Source organism: Pezoporus occidentalis, unplaced genomic scaffold, assembly GCF_034315485.1.
Source record: "Pezoporus occidentalis ecotype Australia unplaced genomic scaffold, CSIRO_AGI_Poc_V1 ctg9, whole genome shotgun sequence".
Lineage (NCBI taxonomy): Eukaryota > Metazoa > Chordata > Aves > Psittaciformes > Psittacidae > Pezoporus > Pezoporus occidentalis.
The window spans coordinates 3,055,729-3,071,623 of record NW_026916262.1 but is presented as its reverse complement, the minus strand read 5'-3'; the positions used below and the strand labels follow the sequence as shown (position 1 = coordinate 3,071,623).

The window sequence follows — 15,895 nt, the reverse complement described above, 5'->3', positions numbered from 1 at the left end:
AAACCACCATTTTGCCTTTGCATACAAAATTTATTTTTTTTTCTAATCCTAGAAACTGTTATGTCCAAAGCATTCAGTTGCTTCATAAAACTACAGAAGATACACCTATCAACCAGTGGTAATACACAGGAATTTTCCTATTTTTATTTAATTTGTGGTGCAATTTAATGCAAAGTGGTTGAGTTTTAAACTTCTGTACTTCTGTGGTAAAACTGCATAGACAAGAATAAGTTTTACTTCAGTTTGCTTTTATTCTTTTAATGTCAAAATGAATGTTTAGTGACATTTTATTTGAGGCTTCACAACTCTCTAAAATCTCATTTTTTCCTTGTCCTTTTAGGACTCCAAATTGTTCTACATATGTGGGAAGCAAATTATTCTATGTATGTGTTCTACGGATGTGTTCTACATATGCTGGAGAGCATGCACACCTACACACATTTGTGCTAACATGCATCTACAAAACTGCATACAGATACACAAAGACATTCACATTTAAACTAAACCAGTGAAAAGTAAGTAGTGAGATTACTGCTTCTTATAAATGAACAAAAAAACTAAAAAGAAGTAAAGAAGATTTTTCCAAGCAAAAATTAAATTTTGGTGAAGAAAAACAGCCACCAGTTTTCCCTTACTGAGTTTCAGATGGTGCTATATAAAATTGTTACTGTTTTGCCAGCAGTGAGGAGCTGTATTTTGAGAGACAGCAGCAAGAGCTGCTGGCACCAGGCCAATTGTATTGCTGAGGGATTAGAATTCAGGTACGGAATGAAGTATATTTTGGTCATAATGAGTTGTTAGGGGGATAATATAGGTTACTGCAAACATCTTGTTTCCAGAGGTTAGCAGGCAAAGACTTGTTTACAGTAGCTGGGAAAAAATGGCCTAAACTGTTATCCTTATTTCCTGAGATATAGCTTAAATGCAAGACTGCACTTATCAAATCCATTTATTTCAGACTTGATTTTTTTCAGATCTGTTATAGTAATGTTTGACAATGAGCTGCAGTAAACTGGCAAGAGTTTGGACCTTTTGAAATGAAATGTAGCTCAAGCATATCACTGTTAGCTCCCTTACCTCCTGTCCAAAAAGTTGGTTAAGAAGATGTCAAGGCAAGGAACTATGTGACTAATCTAGACTGTAATCTAGATTTATGTCTGTTAAATTGGGAAACAGTATCCAGAAAGCATGTATGAAGATATTTTACTGAAAGAGAACAAAACTGTTGAAAAGTGAAATTGTGGAAGGCTTGGAGCTACAAGCAAAAGATAAAAAAGCAAATATTTCAGTGTGGGTGAGGTCTTAGGTATTGCCACATTGACAGTGCTGCTGCCATTTTGAGTAAACAATAATAAATCATGAAATAGTTGACTGCTGAAAATAGAGACAACCTCCATTGCCACAGAGAGTGGCAACCAGTGGCAACTTGTTTGTGAAAAAGATTCCTGGTACAGTAAAACTGTCACTGTCCTAGTTGTGCTAAACTGCATGCACCCAGTTGGGTCTATTCTTGGGAGCTAAGCATGACCTTTTTCAGACCACCAAGAAATTTTAGGTATCAAAAGCATGAGCCAGGGATTCAGGGCTGAAGTCTAGATGCCAAAAAACAAATGAGTAAGGGAGCTGCATTTGTTCAGTCTTGATGGAGAAACTATCCCACCACATATAATGTATTAGACTGTCAACTGAGGTATTTTCTGTACATCTGAGGATAGGGGTGAACCTTGCCATCTTTTGATCTTACCCAAAGCCCCAGCTCACTGTATTTAGAACAAAAGCAGAAGAAACGAGCCATAGGAAACACCCTTTGACAATGCACAGGCAGCCCACTGAGTTTTCAAAATCTAAGAAAATCTCTGCTTTCTCTGTAGAATGCCATGCGATATGATATGCACTAGTTTTACCTACAGAAAGTAGCTTGTCTAACCTCAAAATATGTCATGAAAATCATTTGAGCAATAATCCATTCTGTATAGATTTCTACATCAGTACCTTGCCACAAGAATGATTTTGATTGATAAGTTTGAATCAGCACAAACACTGAATGTGAAAACAATTTATATGGAAGCTCTGCCATTTAAGTTCAGAGATTTAAGTGATGTTCCTTGCACAAAATATGTTTATGAAAATATGCACTGCCTTATTACATATATTTGTGTATATACATAGCCACACTGTGGAAAGTATTTTCCCATGGTAGTAACCTTTTGTTATAATCATTTCTGTAGCTTTCAAAATTGTTTCACATTGAATGCCAGACTCCTAGTGTTTATGTTTTTGTAATTTGTTGTCTTAGGCCAATTCCTTCAACTTCTTCTTGCTTTGTTTTATTTATAAGTCGCTAAGGTAAACTGTTGACTTCAGGTTTTGGTTGGAGGTGGTTTGGGAGCCATTGTTAATATGGAAATCGTTAGAAAGCCCATTTATGGTTTGTTACTCATTTTTAGCACATACATTTTTTGATTTTTGATCACAGAGGGTTTGTAAAAAGAGAATAAAAGACCTTTGAATAGGTTCCTTGCTGGTACATTGTAAACGTCAATTATTTGTTCCCAGAAACTTTATTTTCTTTTTAATAGAGAAGCAAAATCTCTTTTAAATGAAGCATGATTCAGAAACCCCTACTAGAAAGGTATTAAACATTCTTTCATTAATAACAGTAATCTGGGGTCCCAGAGTGCACTGTCACTTTAAAATGTAGATCTAAAGATGTATTTTTTCCCTCCATCATTAAGCTGAAGTCATTTTATAGCTGCAATGTTGTAGCCACAAGCTCTTCCTGAGAGGGAGGAGGACAGCATGCTGTTAATGAACAGCTGTCACTCACAAACCTGCCTGCAAAGCAATTGGACAAAACCATTAATCTGTAATACTCAAAATTTCTTCCTCTGTAATTTTGCATAGATTTACTTTTTTTTGGCTTCCAAAATACAGTCACCCACTGCAAGCAGTTCATGCTATAACCATGGCATGAGAGTAAACCAGACAATTCTCTTTGAGGCAGAAATGTAATTTTATTTTTCATCTCAACTTTCCCTCTATCATGCACAGATACTGGTGGATTCTTTCTCATACTTAATGCTTTTTGACAGCCACTGATCTCAGAGGGAAGAGCTTGATAACAGTTTTCCTCTCTCCAAAAATGCTAGTTTTCACAGTCAGGCAAAAGTTCACAGAGAAGCTGGCAGGCTCCTTCTGCTTTGCAGTCATATTTTGTAAAGTACAAACATCCAACATACTTGAAAAAGCTTAATTTCCCCACTCAGAATACAGTCCTAGTTCTGAGTGTCAGAGGGGTTTTTGTCCCTTTTCAAGAGAAGATGATTGTACTTTTCGCTAGCAGCACAGTGTAAGGGAGAGCAGGATAAGAGGAAGTCTGAGAGTTGATGTGTTGACATTTTCCTATACATGTTGGCAATGAAGTTATTCTGATTTGAAAGCCAATCTAGATCATTACTAAATTCCTTCCATAAAAAGCTTGGGTTTATTAAAAGGAGCACACTCCTATCACACACATAGAAATTAACTCCTGTAAATACCTTATGAAAAACCTTATGCCTTATGCCATTTTCTTTCTACCACATGTGCACCTCAATTTCTAGCTTCAGTGAAGGTAGACAGGAGAGAATAAGAATGGAAAGTGGGGGTGGAGGCAGCTTTAGTTTAAAATGCAGACAAATCTGCCTTTTCTGCTTGATGGCCTGTAACATTTCTATGTAGTGTACTTTGCATGGCAGAATAGCTACTAGTAATAGAATTTCTCACAGTGGAGGTTAATTACTTTTCAGCGACAGCAAAATAAATTTCCTGTCTTGCCCAGTGACAGGAATATGCCACTGTCACCATTTTTACCTGCAGTTTTAATTCACTGTTAATATTTGACTCTAGCTTGCTTTCAGAGGGCTGATCTCCTGAACAGTAGGATTTCCCAAAGGAATAGGACAGACTAGCAGTAATGTAGTATCAAGATATGTGAAAAAGAGTACATTTCACCTCTCCCCTAGTGCACTGCAAAGAAGATTAACTGACCTGTCTCTCGTTTTAAAGAACAAAAGAGAACCTCACAATTGGTTAAATAAAAATGACATGGTAAAGTACACCTTAAAATATAGGGCAGAATAGTGAGGCAGCACATCCGGTCTAACCTTATGCTAAGAAAAACTATGTAACATACCAACACCTTTCTCTTTTCAGACATGATCTTTCTGTTTTAAAAGTCCATTTTTTTGAGCCTGATAATTTTGTTGTAAAACCTGAACTTAGTGGATGAGACACCTTATCTGGTAGTGAATGATGGAACTCATTTCTTCTAATTGACTTCATATTCTTCAAATTCTCACATTTCTTTGTCATGAAATAAATCTCTTCTGCTGCAGAGACAATAATGCCATTTATCAAGTATTGGTGTGATATTCATTGTCCTACTCTGATCTTTAACTAATCCAAAGTCCTATGTGAAGTCATATTAGTAATTCTTAAGGACATGACAAAATTATGCTTAGGACTTTCAAACCTCCACTGATTAGATGAGAAAGGAAATACCTTTACTCATTTAGCTTCCCTAGTCAAAGTCTTTTTTCCAGCATTTTAGTGATTTTCATGATCCTGATGAAAGCAACATGCTCCTAAATTTGCTTAGTTGTGCACCTTGGCCTAACAAAACTGGGTTTTTACACCTGAGGCTTAGTGCTGCACTGCTCAGAAAACATAAGGAAAACACAGTGCCTCTACATTTACCAAAATTAAAACCAGAAGGTGGAAAATGAAATATCAGGAGTATTATCAGACAGGCTTTTTCCCCATATATGTAGCCTTAGACATTTCTTGCTGCCTATGCTCTTCCTCTTCAGGAGGTGGCCTGTGACAATGGAAAACTGTGAAAAAGCAAAACCAGATGAACATGGAAGGCACATGGGAGCAATGGGAAGCTAAAGGATTTTAGAAGCTGTATGGGCAAATGAAAGATAAGTGGACCACATTAGTGGAAACAAACCAACAGTGTTTGATCCTTCGTACAATCATACTGGACCATAATGGGTCCCCTGTTTGACTGGTAAGGTCCATTAAACCAGTAGAAATATCAATGGAGCCTGCACAAATAAGTGTTTGTGAACACAATATATTGCCACACTTAGAACTTAAGAGATTTTCAAAAGCAAATAACAAACTGAAGTGTTCGTAAATGATGATGTCAAGATTTCTTAAGTTCCAAATAAATTGCCTGAATTTCTATCAAGTCCTCATATATACCATTCAGTGGGTCCTGGACAAGCTAGAGATCTGGATCAGTGTGAACATCATGAGGTTCAACAAGTGCAAGATAATGAACCTGGGTTAGGGCAACTCCAGGTAGCAAGAGAGGCTGGGGTTAAGAGAAGTCCTGTGGAGAATGACATGGGAGTACTGCTGGATGTAAAGTTAGACATGATCCATGAATGTGCACTCACAGCCTGTAAGACAACCTATCCTGGCTGTGCCAAGATAAGTGTGACCAGCAGGTCTAGGGAGGTAATTCTCCCCTATACTCCACTCTCATCCAACTCTGGGATCCTCCAACAGAAGAAAGACGTGAACTTGTTGAAGTGAGTCCAGAGGAGGGCCACAAGGATGATCAGAGGGCTGCAGCACCTTTCCTGTGGAGACAGGCTGAGAGAGTTGGTCTTGTTCAGCCTGGAGAAGGATCTGAAGAGACCTTGGAGCAGCCTTTCAGTACCTAAAGAAGGCCTACAAGATATCTGGAAAGGGAGTTTTTACAAGGCAATGTTGTGATAGGACAAGGGGAAATGGCTTTGAACTGACAGAAAATAGATTTAGATGAGATATTAGGAAGAAATTCTTTACTGTGAGAGTAAAGAGGCACTGGAACAGGTTGCCCAGAGAAGTTGCAGATGTACCATTCCTGGAATTTTTGAAAGCCAGGTTGGACGGGGCTTTGAGCAACCTGGTCTAGTGGAAGGTGTCTCCACCCGTGCCAGGGGAGTTGGATCTGGATGATCTTTAAGGCCCCTTCAAACCCAGATCATTCTATGATTCCATGAAATCCAAATGGGATAGAATTAGTGTGAGCTTTAAAAGTGAAACTGAAAAGGATGGGAGCCTGATTCAGAAGCATTGTTCCTGTTGAAAGAAGTGATTTGAGGTAGAGGTGGGCAGCACCTTCCGTGTTTAACACCTGAGTCCTTGATGACACTAAAGAGAAAGTTTATAGGAAAAAGGGAAGATTGGAACCCTGCTCCCCTTTAGGAACATATTATGTTACAAAAAACTCACAAAAGATGGGTCACAGCTTCTCATGTATGAAATATTTCATTGTAGCTGCAAAGATTGGTTATAAACAGTGAGGTACTGGATTCAATTGATTTTATTGTTGTTTAAGGGACTGGAATGGAAATTCTGTTTTTGCAAACCACAGGAGGCAAAAGAGTTTTCCAGATCTTTAAAAACTCTCAAATCCTGTCTGGGGATGTAGTTAGAATAATTGGGTCTACATAAATTGCCTTTTTTTTTTTTTTTCAGAGCATTAGGCTCAGTTCTGACCATTAAAGCAGAGATGGACTTTGGCTTAGAAATGAAGCTAGCCCGGAAGGGTGCTATTCAGCACGGTTTGAATTTCTGATTCACTTTCTGAGCTATTTGAAACTGCTTTATGTTGCTTGACTCATTCATCTCCATGAAAATCTGTATTAGTGAAATGTCAGCTCCTTTGTGGGAGCATATGGGACTTTTTAAGGTGTCTGTAGGTTCATAACAATACTAAAACAGGCAGCTTTCTCCCAGTAAATGCTCCCACGGTATAGTTTCAACCTTTCACAAAAAAAAGCCCCAGGCAGCACATTGAAGCTCATATCTATACCACCAATATATTCACACTAGTGTCATTCAGCATTTTAGAATATGTTCATATATGTTTTTATTTTCATGGTAGTACCCATTGACAGCTAAAAATATGAAGAAGGATTCTTAATCAGCATTTGTGCTCCCTGGTTTTCATTGTGCTGTCAATCACTGCTGTTATTATTTATATAGAAACAAAAATTTGGCTCCTGTTCCAGTGCCTGTATGGATTGGAACCTCATTTCTTGCTTCTGACACTTTTGTGAAACCTTAAACAGAAAACTGTAACATCACATAGAAAACAAACAACATGACTAGATAAGCTCTTGAGAAATCAAGTCTTAACTGTGGAAATACACTGAATTCCATGTAAAATAAAACAGATGTAGGCATGTGATTTTCTTACTTGCTATTTTCATTTTCCTCCTTAAACTTCCTCCACAGCAACTGTTCAAAGTAGGAAAATATTACAGAAATATGTTATCTCAACTTGTGGTAAGGTAAATCGTCATACCTAGGTCGGGCACAGCTTCCCAAGAGATCCTGCTGTTGTTGAAAATAATTGCCTATGGCTAAAGTAGTCTGTTATGAAATCAGTTAGAGGCATCATGTGGTCATGTAAAGTACAGTGCAATTGACATATGCTGCTTTCCTATTTAGGTATTTCCACAAACTTTTAGTGAAGAATACAGCTAATACATGCAATATCTGTAAGGGAATGAGGAGGAGGTACTAAATTCCTTGTTTACCACACTGGGTATCTAAAATCAACAAATACATAGCAGTTTGTTTAAGAAGAGAGGAAATAACAGAGACAGAGAATTACCTTTGGCAGCTGTTTATAGCTGTGGGACTACTAAGAATCAAAGGTAAGAAAATTCGGTATTTGTGGCTTAGAAATCATCTCATACATGCAGTGGTTCCCTTACTCTTTTTTTTTTTCATTCCACATATTCTGATTTCTCACATCTTATTCAGCATGCTGCAAAAACACTGTCTTCTAGTCTTGACTGTCTTAAAAACATTAGCAAAGGGTGCCATTTATCATCATATTTCTTATTAAAGCTTGGAAGAAAGAGCACACAGCAGTGCATCTTGGAAGTCATAGCCGTGAAGAAAAGCACTTTCTGCTATTTTCTCACTGATTGTGGCTAATGTTAAAATAATTACTGGTAAAGGGTCTCCCTGCTGTTTGATTGCCAAGTTCCACAGTTCCAATGACTTCAGGTTCTTCCCTATTTGAAACTTTAGTTGGCTTAGTTACAGCTATTTTATGTGTCTCTTTGCAAGTTTTCAAAATCCCTTAACACCTCAAGCTCCTTTCGTCAGGAACTTGGCAAAATCGAAGTCTTAATGAAGACTCATTGTGCAGGAGCCTGTGCATTCCAGTGGTTGTTTCTTTCTTTTAATAAAAATAAAAAAGGAGATTGGTTAGTGTCGATTGAAAGCAAAGTAGAAATGTGCTGGCTGTGGACGGCATTAATTGTGCTGGTTTACCACAATTACTGGGAGCACTCTGGGAGCTAAACTACCTCAGCAAGGAACGGTGGCCAAAATCCTCTTTTATGAAAATGTGTATCCACTGATTTCTGGTTTTGATCATGTTTTCCTTGCATCTTGATTTTTTTTTTTTTTCTTTTCAATTGACTGTACTGGGATTCTTGATCTTAATATTGGGGGGATTTGCCAGTTGCTCTTCTTTGACACTTACTATATTTTTTGTTACAAGTTAACTACCAAAAAAAGTGCAACAAGCTTACCAAAATTAATCAATTAAGTAAAGATACAATAATAATGTGTGAATCATTAAGCAAAGTCTACAAAGGTTGCTTGTAAAGTTAAGCAGCATGCAAAGATAGCATTAAGATTCATATATATTTAGTTAATATATATTAGGCATGTGATGCAAATATAATTCTCCCTCCCAGTTCCTCCAAAACTGCGGCCCTTGTTGGGGGTGACCATACAGGACACTGCTGTTTGTTGAATTTGGGATTGCATCTTAACAGGAATTCCTGCTAAAACAGGAAACATTTTAAAAAATCCCTCACCTTCCCCCACTCTCTAAATCTGTAACTATTGATAAATCTTAGTCATAAATTGTACTTGTCTGGGCAAGGTTACCATTGTTTATTTCCGTGCTAAAAATGGCACTTTGCTGTGAGTGGCTTATACTATCACATGTGAATACTTAGCATTTTGAACTCTAACTGTGTGGACAGCCATGTACTGTTATTGCAGCAGCTGTTATTAGGTGAAATACCACCACCTATGGAATGCAATCAGGACTCCTCCTGGTATAATGTAAAGTAGAAATATAAGAATGGTTGATTATTTTGTGTTAGGTCCAACCATTTCATTCTATTGTCTTTTTTCATCACCTTCAGTGTGATATCCAGGAATCGAGTTCCTGACACGTAATAGAAAGCTGTGGTGAAAACATTAATATGTTCCCTAGTTCAAGCAGTCCATGTTGCCTAAGAAGTAAATAGAAAGTCTCTTGACCTTTTCATTTACTTCTGAGACAACAGACTTGAGAGAAAATATTTTGCCAGCTGTTTTAGTTTTAAATTACAATGCCATGATTGGTTTCATTGCTGGGTCACCCATAGCAACCATTACTTGAAACCACAAGATCAGTCCATGCTGCATTTAAAACTCTTTTGGGTTAAAGTGCTGTAATTTCCCTGACATATTTTCTTTAAAAACAATCAAATTCACTGCCTAGAAAAATCCTGTTATTCCCTCCAGTATTTCTCTCTTTTCAATACATAATTATATGAGAGCTTGTCACTAAAATACTAATTTCTGTATCTAGTAAGAGATTAACCATTGCGCTAAGGCAATTCATATCATGTACATGCAATCAGTGACCAGAATAGTATCTTCAGTGCAAATGAGTCTTAGGCCAGTACCGAGATTGGCAGAACTGAATTCTCTTTAGTCCAATGCAGTATATTTAATTTTATTCCAATTTTAGGAGTGTCCGTCAAGTAACCCAGATATCAAATGACTTAGACTACTGTTTCTAAGGAAATCTGAATCATATTTAGGAGCATGTAGAAATGAATCTTAAGTTTCTTGCATCTTCCTATGCAGATGGGGTAATCTATGTATGTGCAATCTTTTAACAAATGATGGAATTAGTGTAATGAACTGCCTTAAAAACAAGTGTTTAACTGACTTCTATACCTTTGTTTGAATCCTTATGTTTTTCCCCTTAGAGCCAACTATCTCTTCTTTAAGTAAATAAGAAGTGTCTGCTCCTGCAACTTAAGCCCAGTGACAGCCAGCATGGCTTCACTAAGGGGAAATCCTGCATGACCAATTTGATGGCCTTCTATGATGGGGCGACAGAAATGATGGACAGGGGTTAGAGCAGTTGATGTCATCTACCTGGACTTGTGTAAAGTGTTCGACACTGTCCCACATGACATCCTTGTCTCTAAATTGGAGCGACATCAATTTGATGGATGAAACACTTGGTGGATAAAGAACTGGCTGGATGGCCGCACACAAAGAGTTGTGGTCAATGGCTCAATGTCTGGCTGGAGACCAGTAACGAGTGGTGCCCCTCAGGGATCAGTGTTGGGACCGGTCTTGTTTAACATCTTTGTTGCTGACATGGACAGTGGGATTGAGCGCGCCCTCAGCAAGTCTGCCGATGACACCAAGCTGTGTGGTTCGGTTGATACGCTGGAGGGAAGGAATGCCATCCAGAGGGACCTTGACACCCTTGTGAGGTGGGCTGATGCCAACCTCATGAAGTTTGACTATGCCAAGTGCGAGGTCCTACACCTGGTTGGAGCAATCCCAGGCACAGGTACAGGTTGGGCAGAGAAGAGATTCAGAGCAGCCCTGCGGAGAAGGACTTGGGGTGTTGGTTGATGAGCAAATGAACATGAGCTGGCTTCAGTGTGTGCTCGCAGCCCAGAAAGCCAACCGTATCCTGGGCTGCATCAAAAGGAGCGTGACCAGCAGGTCGAAGGAGGTGATCCTGCCCCTCTACTCTGCTCTTGTGAGACCTCCCCTGGAGTATTGTGTGCAGTTCTGGTGTCCCCAACATAAAAGGGACATGGAACTGTTGGAACAAGTCCAGAGAAGGGCCATGAGGATGGTCAGGGGACTGGAGCACCTCCTGTATGAAGACAGGCTGAGGAAGTTGGGGCTGTTCAGCCTGGAGAAGAGAAGGCTGCGTGGAGACCTCATAGCAGCCTTCCAGTATCTGAAGGGGGCCTATAGGGATGCTGGAGAGGGACTCTTCATTAGAGACTGTAGTGACAGGACAAAGGGTAACGGGTTAAAACTTAAACAGGGGAAGTTTAGGTTGGATATAAGAAGGAAATTCTTTACTGTGAGGGTGGTGAGGCACTGGAATGGGTTGTCCAGGGAGGTTGTGAATGCTCCATCCCTGGCAGTGTTCAAGACCAGGTTGGACGAGGCCTTGGGTGATATGATTTAGCGTAAGGTGTCCCTGCCCACGGCAGGGGGGTCGGAACTAGATGATCTTAAGGTCCTTTCCAACCCTAACAATTCTATGATTCTGTGATTCTATGACATGTCATTGCTTCCTGGTTTAATTCCCTTCCCCATGAGATATGATGGCTTTTTACATGTGGGATCAGCCCCTGGCCTGCAGTATGTCTAAAACTATACATAGGCACTGAGAGCAAGCCACAATGAGACCAAGATGTGCTTTAGCAGTTAAACGCCGAAGATGATCCTACACTGGTGCTTGAGCCTGCACATTGACCTTGCCTAGTTTGCTAACACTGATGCAGCTAGCCAAGCCCCACCTGTGGTCCTCTATAAGGCAAAGGAGGGTGGTAGATAGGATGAAAGACGGACAGAGAAGCAGGGTAGATTTGGTTCTAAAGCACATTTAGTGCAGCACTGTCTAGGTAAGAGAAAATATGCTGTCCTAGACCACCATAGCATCACTGGACCCTTCATAAATTTTGGCTGGAAACAAAGAAAGTGATTATTTTTTCTTACAAAGTGCTCCATGATAGAGGATCACAGGAATGATTTAAAAACTAAGGGAGAAAAAATAATTCTAAAAAGAAAAATAATGCTCGTATGTCTTCTTGTATAACATATTAACCGATGTCAAACAGCATAGTTTGACATCAGAACTTGTTACGTGCTAAATGCTGTTTTCAGTGCATTAACATGTATTTTTGGTTTCTTCATGAGAACTTTAAATACTTAAAGCTTACATAGTACACTACTTCTCCCAGATTAACCTTCAGTAACATTAACTCTGGCTAATGCCTCCATTATTTCTTATCACTTATGTGGAATATGTTCAATTTTGTGAAAACTCTAGAGAACTCACTTCCCTTTCAAAGTTCTTTATGTCTCTAAATACACTGAGTACAATCAACAATGGGGTAACTTTAAATGTCAAGGCCAAGGTCTGTCAATAATAATTTGCTCTTTCAACAGAATTTATATGTGTGTTTTAGTTAAAGTGAGATTGTCCCATTTCAAGCAATGCCCCCATGGCAGGACACAAAGCTAATGTTGGTTCTTGCTGAAGAAAAAGGCTTAACAATAGCATCAAAGAGGAACTGATAAGCAGACCTCAACATAATTTCTCCCATCATGTCAGCTGGCTGTCCTATACAAACCGCTTGACAAAGTCTGCCACCGCAGTTAGTGCACTATTTATAACTGCACTATTTATGCCTCTACAGTTATAGCTGTGCCAGCACCTTAATTATAAACCTTATTTTCCAAAGGCTTACTACTAAGCAACAAAAAAAAATCACCCTCAGCTGCAAGTATGGATGTGTTCTCAAGTGTACACGGGTAATATGCACTTAGGTTGTGTCGTGGTTTAAACCCAGTCAGGCAACTTGTTCACTCACTCCCAGTGAGTAGTGCCGGGCTGACAGCAATCGAGGGCCAACCCCCCCCCAACAGGGCTCTCCCCTTCCCTGCTCCCGGAGGAACAGGGAGGAGGATCGAAAGAGTGCAACTCCCACGGGTTGAGACAAGAACAGTCCAGCAACCAGTGTACAACACAAATCACCACCGCTACCACCAATGACAACAATGAAAAGAAAAAATAACAAGGGAAGAGAATACGATACCATGGGCCAAGAAACGAGTCTGACCCAGAAGCCCGTGTCCTTCCGGGTAACTCCCAGTTACCCCCTACCCCGGGCATGACGTATTGTGGTATTGAATACCTCTTTGGCTAGCCTGGGTCAGGCGCCCCGTCTCTGCTTCTTCCCGGCTTTCCCTCCTCTCTGGCAAAGCATGAGCCTCACAAAGTCCTTGGTCAGGGTAAACATCACTTAGCAACAACCGAAAACATCGGTATCACCAGCACTGTTCCCAGGCTGGAAGTCAAAACACAGCACTGCACCAGCTACCACGAAGGAGAAACATCACTGCTACTGCTGAACCCAGGACATTATCCACCCCTTATTCCATACCATTCACGTCATGCTCAGATCCCACATTTTCAATACACCATTGATCTCCCACATATCTACATCCATATACATGCAGACCAAGAGAAAAAGATCATTTTCTTAGTGCATGGACCAATCCCTATAATGCTGCCAAGTCCATTTGGTCCATGATGTCAGGTTCCATCTCTTGTAACAATCTTTCAGGGCAGGAAAGGCTGTGTGCACTATTGGATCGTTGCCTGCTGTTGCTAGTCATTCCTTTACTGCGGAACTCATCTGGTTCTATCAAAGTTCATTCTCTGTTGGGATGACGGTTGGAGGGAAGTCAGGGCTAGTCGCTGGTGACCTGGAGACATCTAGTTGATGGGCTATAAAAGTATTACACAGCAGGCAACAGCAAACAATTAAGTTCATTGGCTGTTTTCCCCTAAAATCAAATCCCCTTGAGGTATACATCGGACTTCCCCATCTTCCTGCATTACCCACCAAGTATATCCAGGTCCCTGAGCAAAAGCAATCCCACGAGTGGGTTTGCCTTTACCTGAAGCAGGAATTACCCAGACTGTCTTCCCCAGCAAAATCTTCATATGCACCACGGGAACTTTGTCCCCCTCTACAATATGTAAAAGTTCTGACTGGGCTGGGCCAGCCCTGTTGGCAGATCCTCTGGTGTTGACCAACCAGGTGGCCTTTCTAAGTGTGTATCCCAATGCTTGAAAGTTCCCCCACCCATTGCTCTCAGTGTAGTTTTTAACAGCTCATTGTACCGTTTGATTTTCCCAGAGGCTGGTGCATGGTAGGGGATGTGATATACCCACTCAATGCCATGCTCTTTGGCCCAAATATCTGTAAGGTTATGCCGGAAATGAGTCCCATTGTCTGACTCAATTCTCTCTGGGGTGCTGTGTCGCCACAAAATCTGTTTCTCAAGGCCCAGGATAGTGTTCCGGGCAGTGGCATGGGGCACAGCATATGTTTCCAGCCACCCGGTGGTTGCTTCCACCATGATAAGCACATGGCGCTTGCCTTGGCGGGTTGGTGGCAGTGTGATATAGTCAATCTGCCAGGCCTCCCCATATTTATACTTCAACCATCGTCCTCCATACCAAAGAGCCTTTAACCATTTAGCTTGCTTAACTGCAGCACATGTTTCACACTCATGAATAACCTGGGCAATAGTGTCCATTTTTAAGTCCACCCCTCGATCACGAGCCCATCTATATGTTGCATCTCTGCCCTGATGGCCTGAAGTGTCACGGGCCCACCGGGCCAAAAATAATTCACCTTTATGTTGCCAATCTAAGTCCATCTGAGCCACTTCAATCTTAGCCGCTTTATCCACTTGTTGGTTGTTCTGGTGTTCCTCAGTGGCCCGACTCTTGGGTACATGGGCATCTACATGACGTACCTTCACCTTCACCACCAGGTTCTGCACCCGGGCAGCAATATCTTTCTACAGTGCAGCAGCCCAGATGGGTTTACCTCTGCGTTGCCAGTTGCTCTGCTTCCATTGCTTCAACCACCCCCGCAGGGCATTTGCCACCATCCATGAGTCAGTATAGAGATAAAGTACTGGCCACTTTTCTCATTCAGCAATGTCCAGGGCCAGCTGGATGGCTTTCACCTCGGCAAAGTGACTCGATTCACCCTCTCCTTCGGCAGTTTCTGCAACTTCTCATCCAGGACTCCATACAGCTGCCTTCCATCTCCAATGCTTTCCCACAATATGGCAAGACCCATCAGTAAACAAGGCATACTGCTTTTCACTTTCTGACAGTTTATTATATGGTGGGCCCTCTTCAGCATGCACCGCTTCCTCCTCTGGTGACATTCCGAAATCTTTGTCCTCTGGCCAGTCCATGATGACTTCTAGAATGCCTGGAAGACTGAGATTTCCTATTTGAGTTCATTGTGTAATTAGTGCAGCCCATTTACTCCCTGTAGCATCACTTGCATGATGTGTAGAGGAGACCCTGCCTTTGAACATCCATCCCAGCACGGGCAACCGGGGTGCCAGGAGGAGCTGTGCTTCAGTGCCAATCACTTCCAAAGCAGCTCGAGCCCCTTCATAGGCTGCCAGTATCTCTTGCTCAGTTGGGGTATAGCTGGCCTCAGATCCTTTGTATCCCCGACTCCAAAAGCCGAGGGGTCGACCTCGAGTCTCCCCTGGAGCTTTCTGCCAGAGGCTCCAGGTAGGACCGTTCTCCCCATCTGCAGTGTACAGTACATTTTTTACATCTGGCCCGGTCCAGGCAGGTCCAAGGGCTACTGCATGAACTATCTTGCATTTAATTTGCTCAAAGGCTTGTTGTTGCTCAGGGCCCCATTTAAAATCATTCTTCTTCCGGGTCCATGGGTGTATCCCCGTTATTCAGCTTGATGTGATAGATCATCTCTACGATGGCTGATTCCCTCAGAGACTGGATGCCTTTGTCTGTAGTAGTCCACTTGGCCGAACAACTCATAACATCGTCCTTGTATGGAAACCTTTCTTTCACAGCTGCCAAGAGCCGCCTCCAAAGACTGAGGGACTTTTTCTCTCTTGCAATTGCTTTGTTGATGAGGAGACTCAAATCCAACTTTATTACAATCAAGCCCTTTTTATCCCCATGTTCAGTACTTTCCCAACATGCACA

At 41.1% G+C, this 15,895-nt stretch overlaps 1 protein-coding gene across 2 annotated transcripts in view; it reads right to left on the bottom strand.

The window, feature by feature from the left end:
• LOC134156695 (ribonuclease H-like) overlaps nt 1-15,482 on the bottom strand; it is a 521,461-nt gene extending 505,979 nt beyond the window's left edge. For both annotated transcript variants that reach the window (XR_009962025.1, XM_062604968.1), the window contains exon 1: nt 15,070-15,482. Coding sequence is in view for 1 of the 2 variants with exons in the window: in XM_062604968.1 (XP_062460952.1) it covers nt 15,070-15,120 (51 nt within the window). In the remaining variant the exon portion in view is untranslated. The remainder of the gene's footprint in view (nt 1-15,069) is intronic.
• Nucleotides 15,483-15,895: the final 413 nt, after the last annotated feature.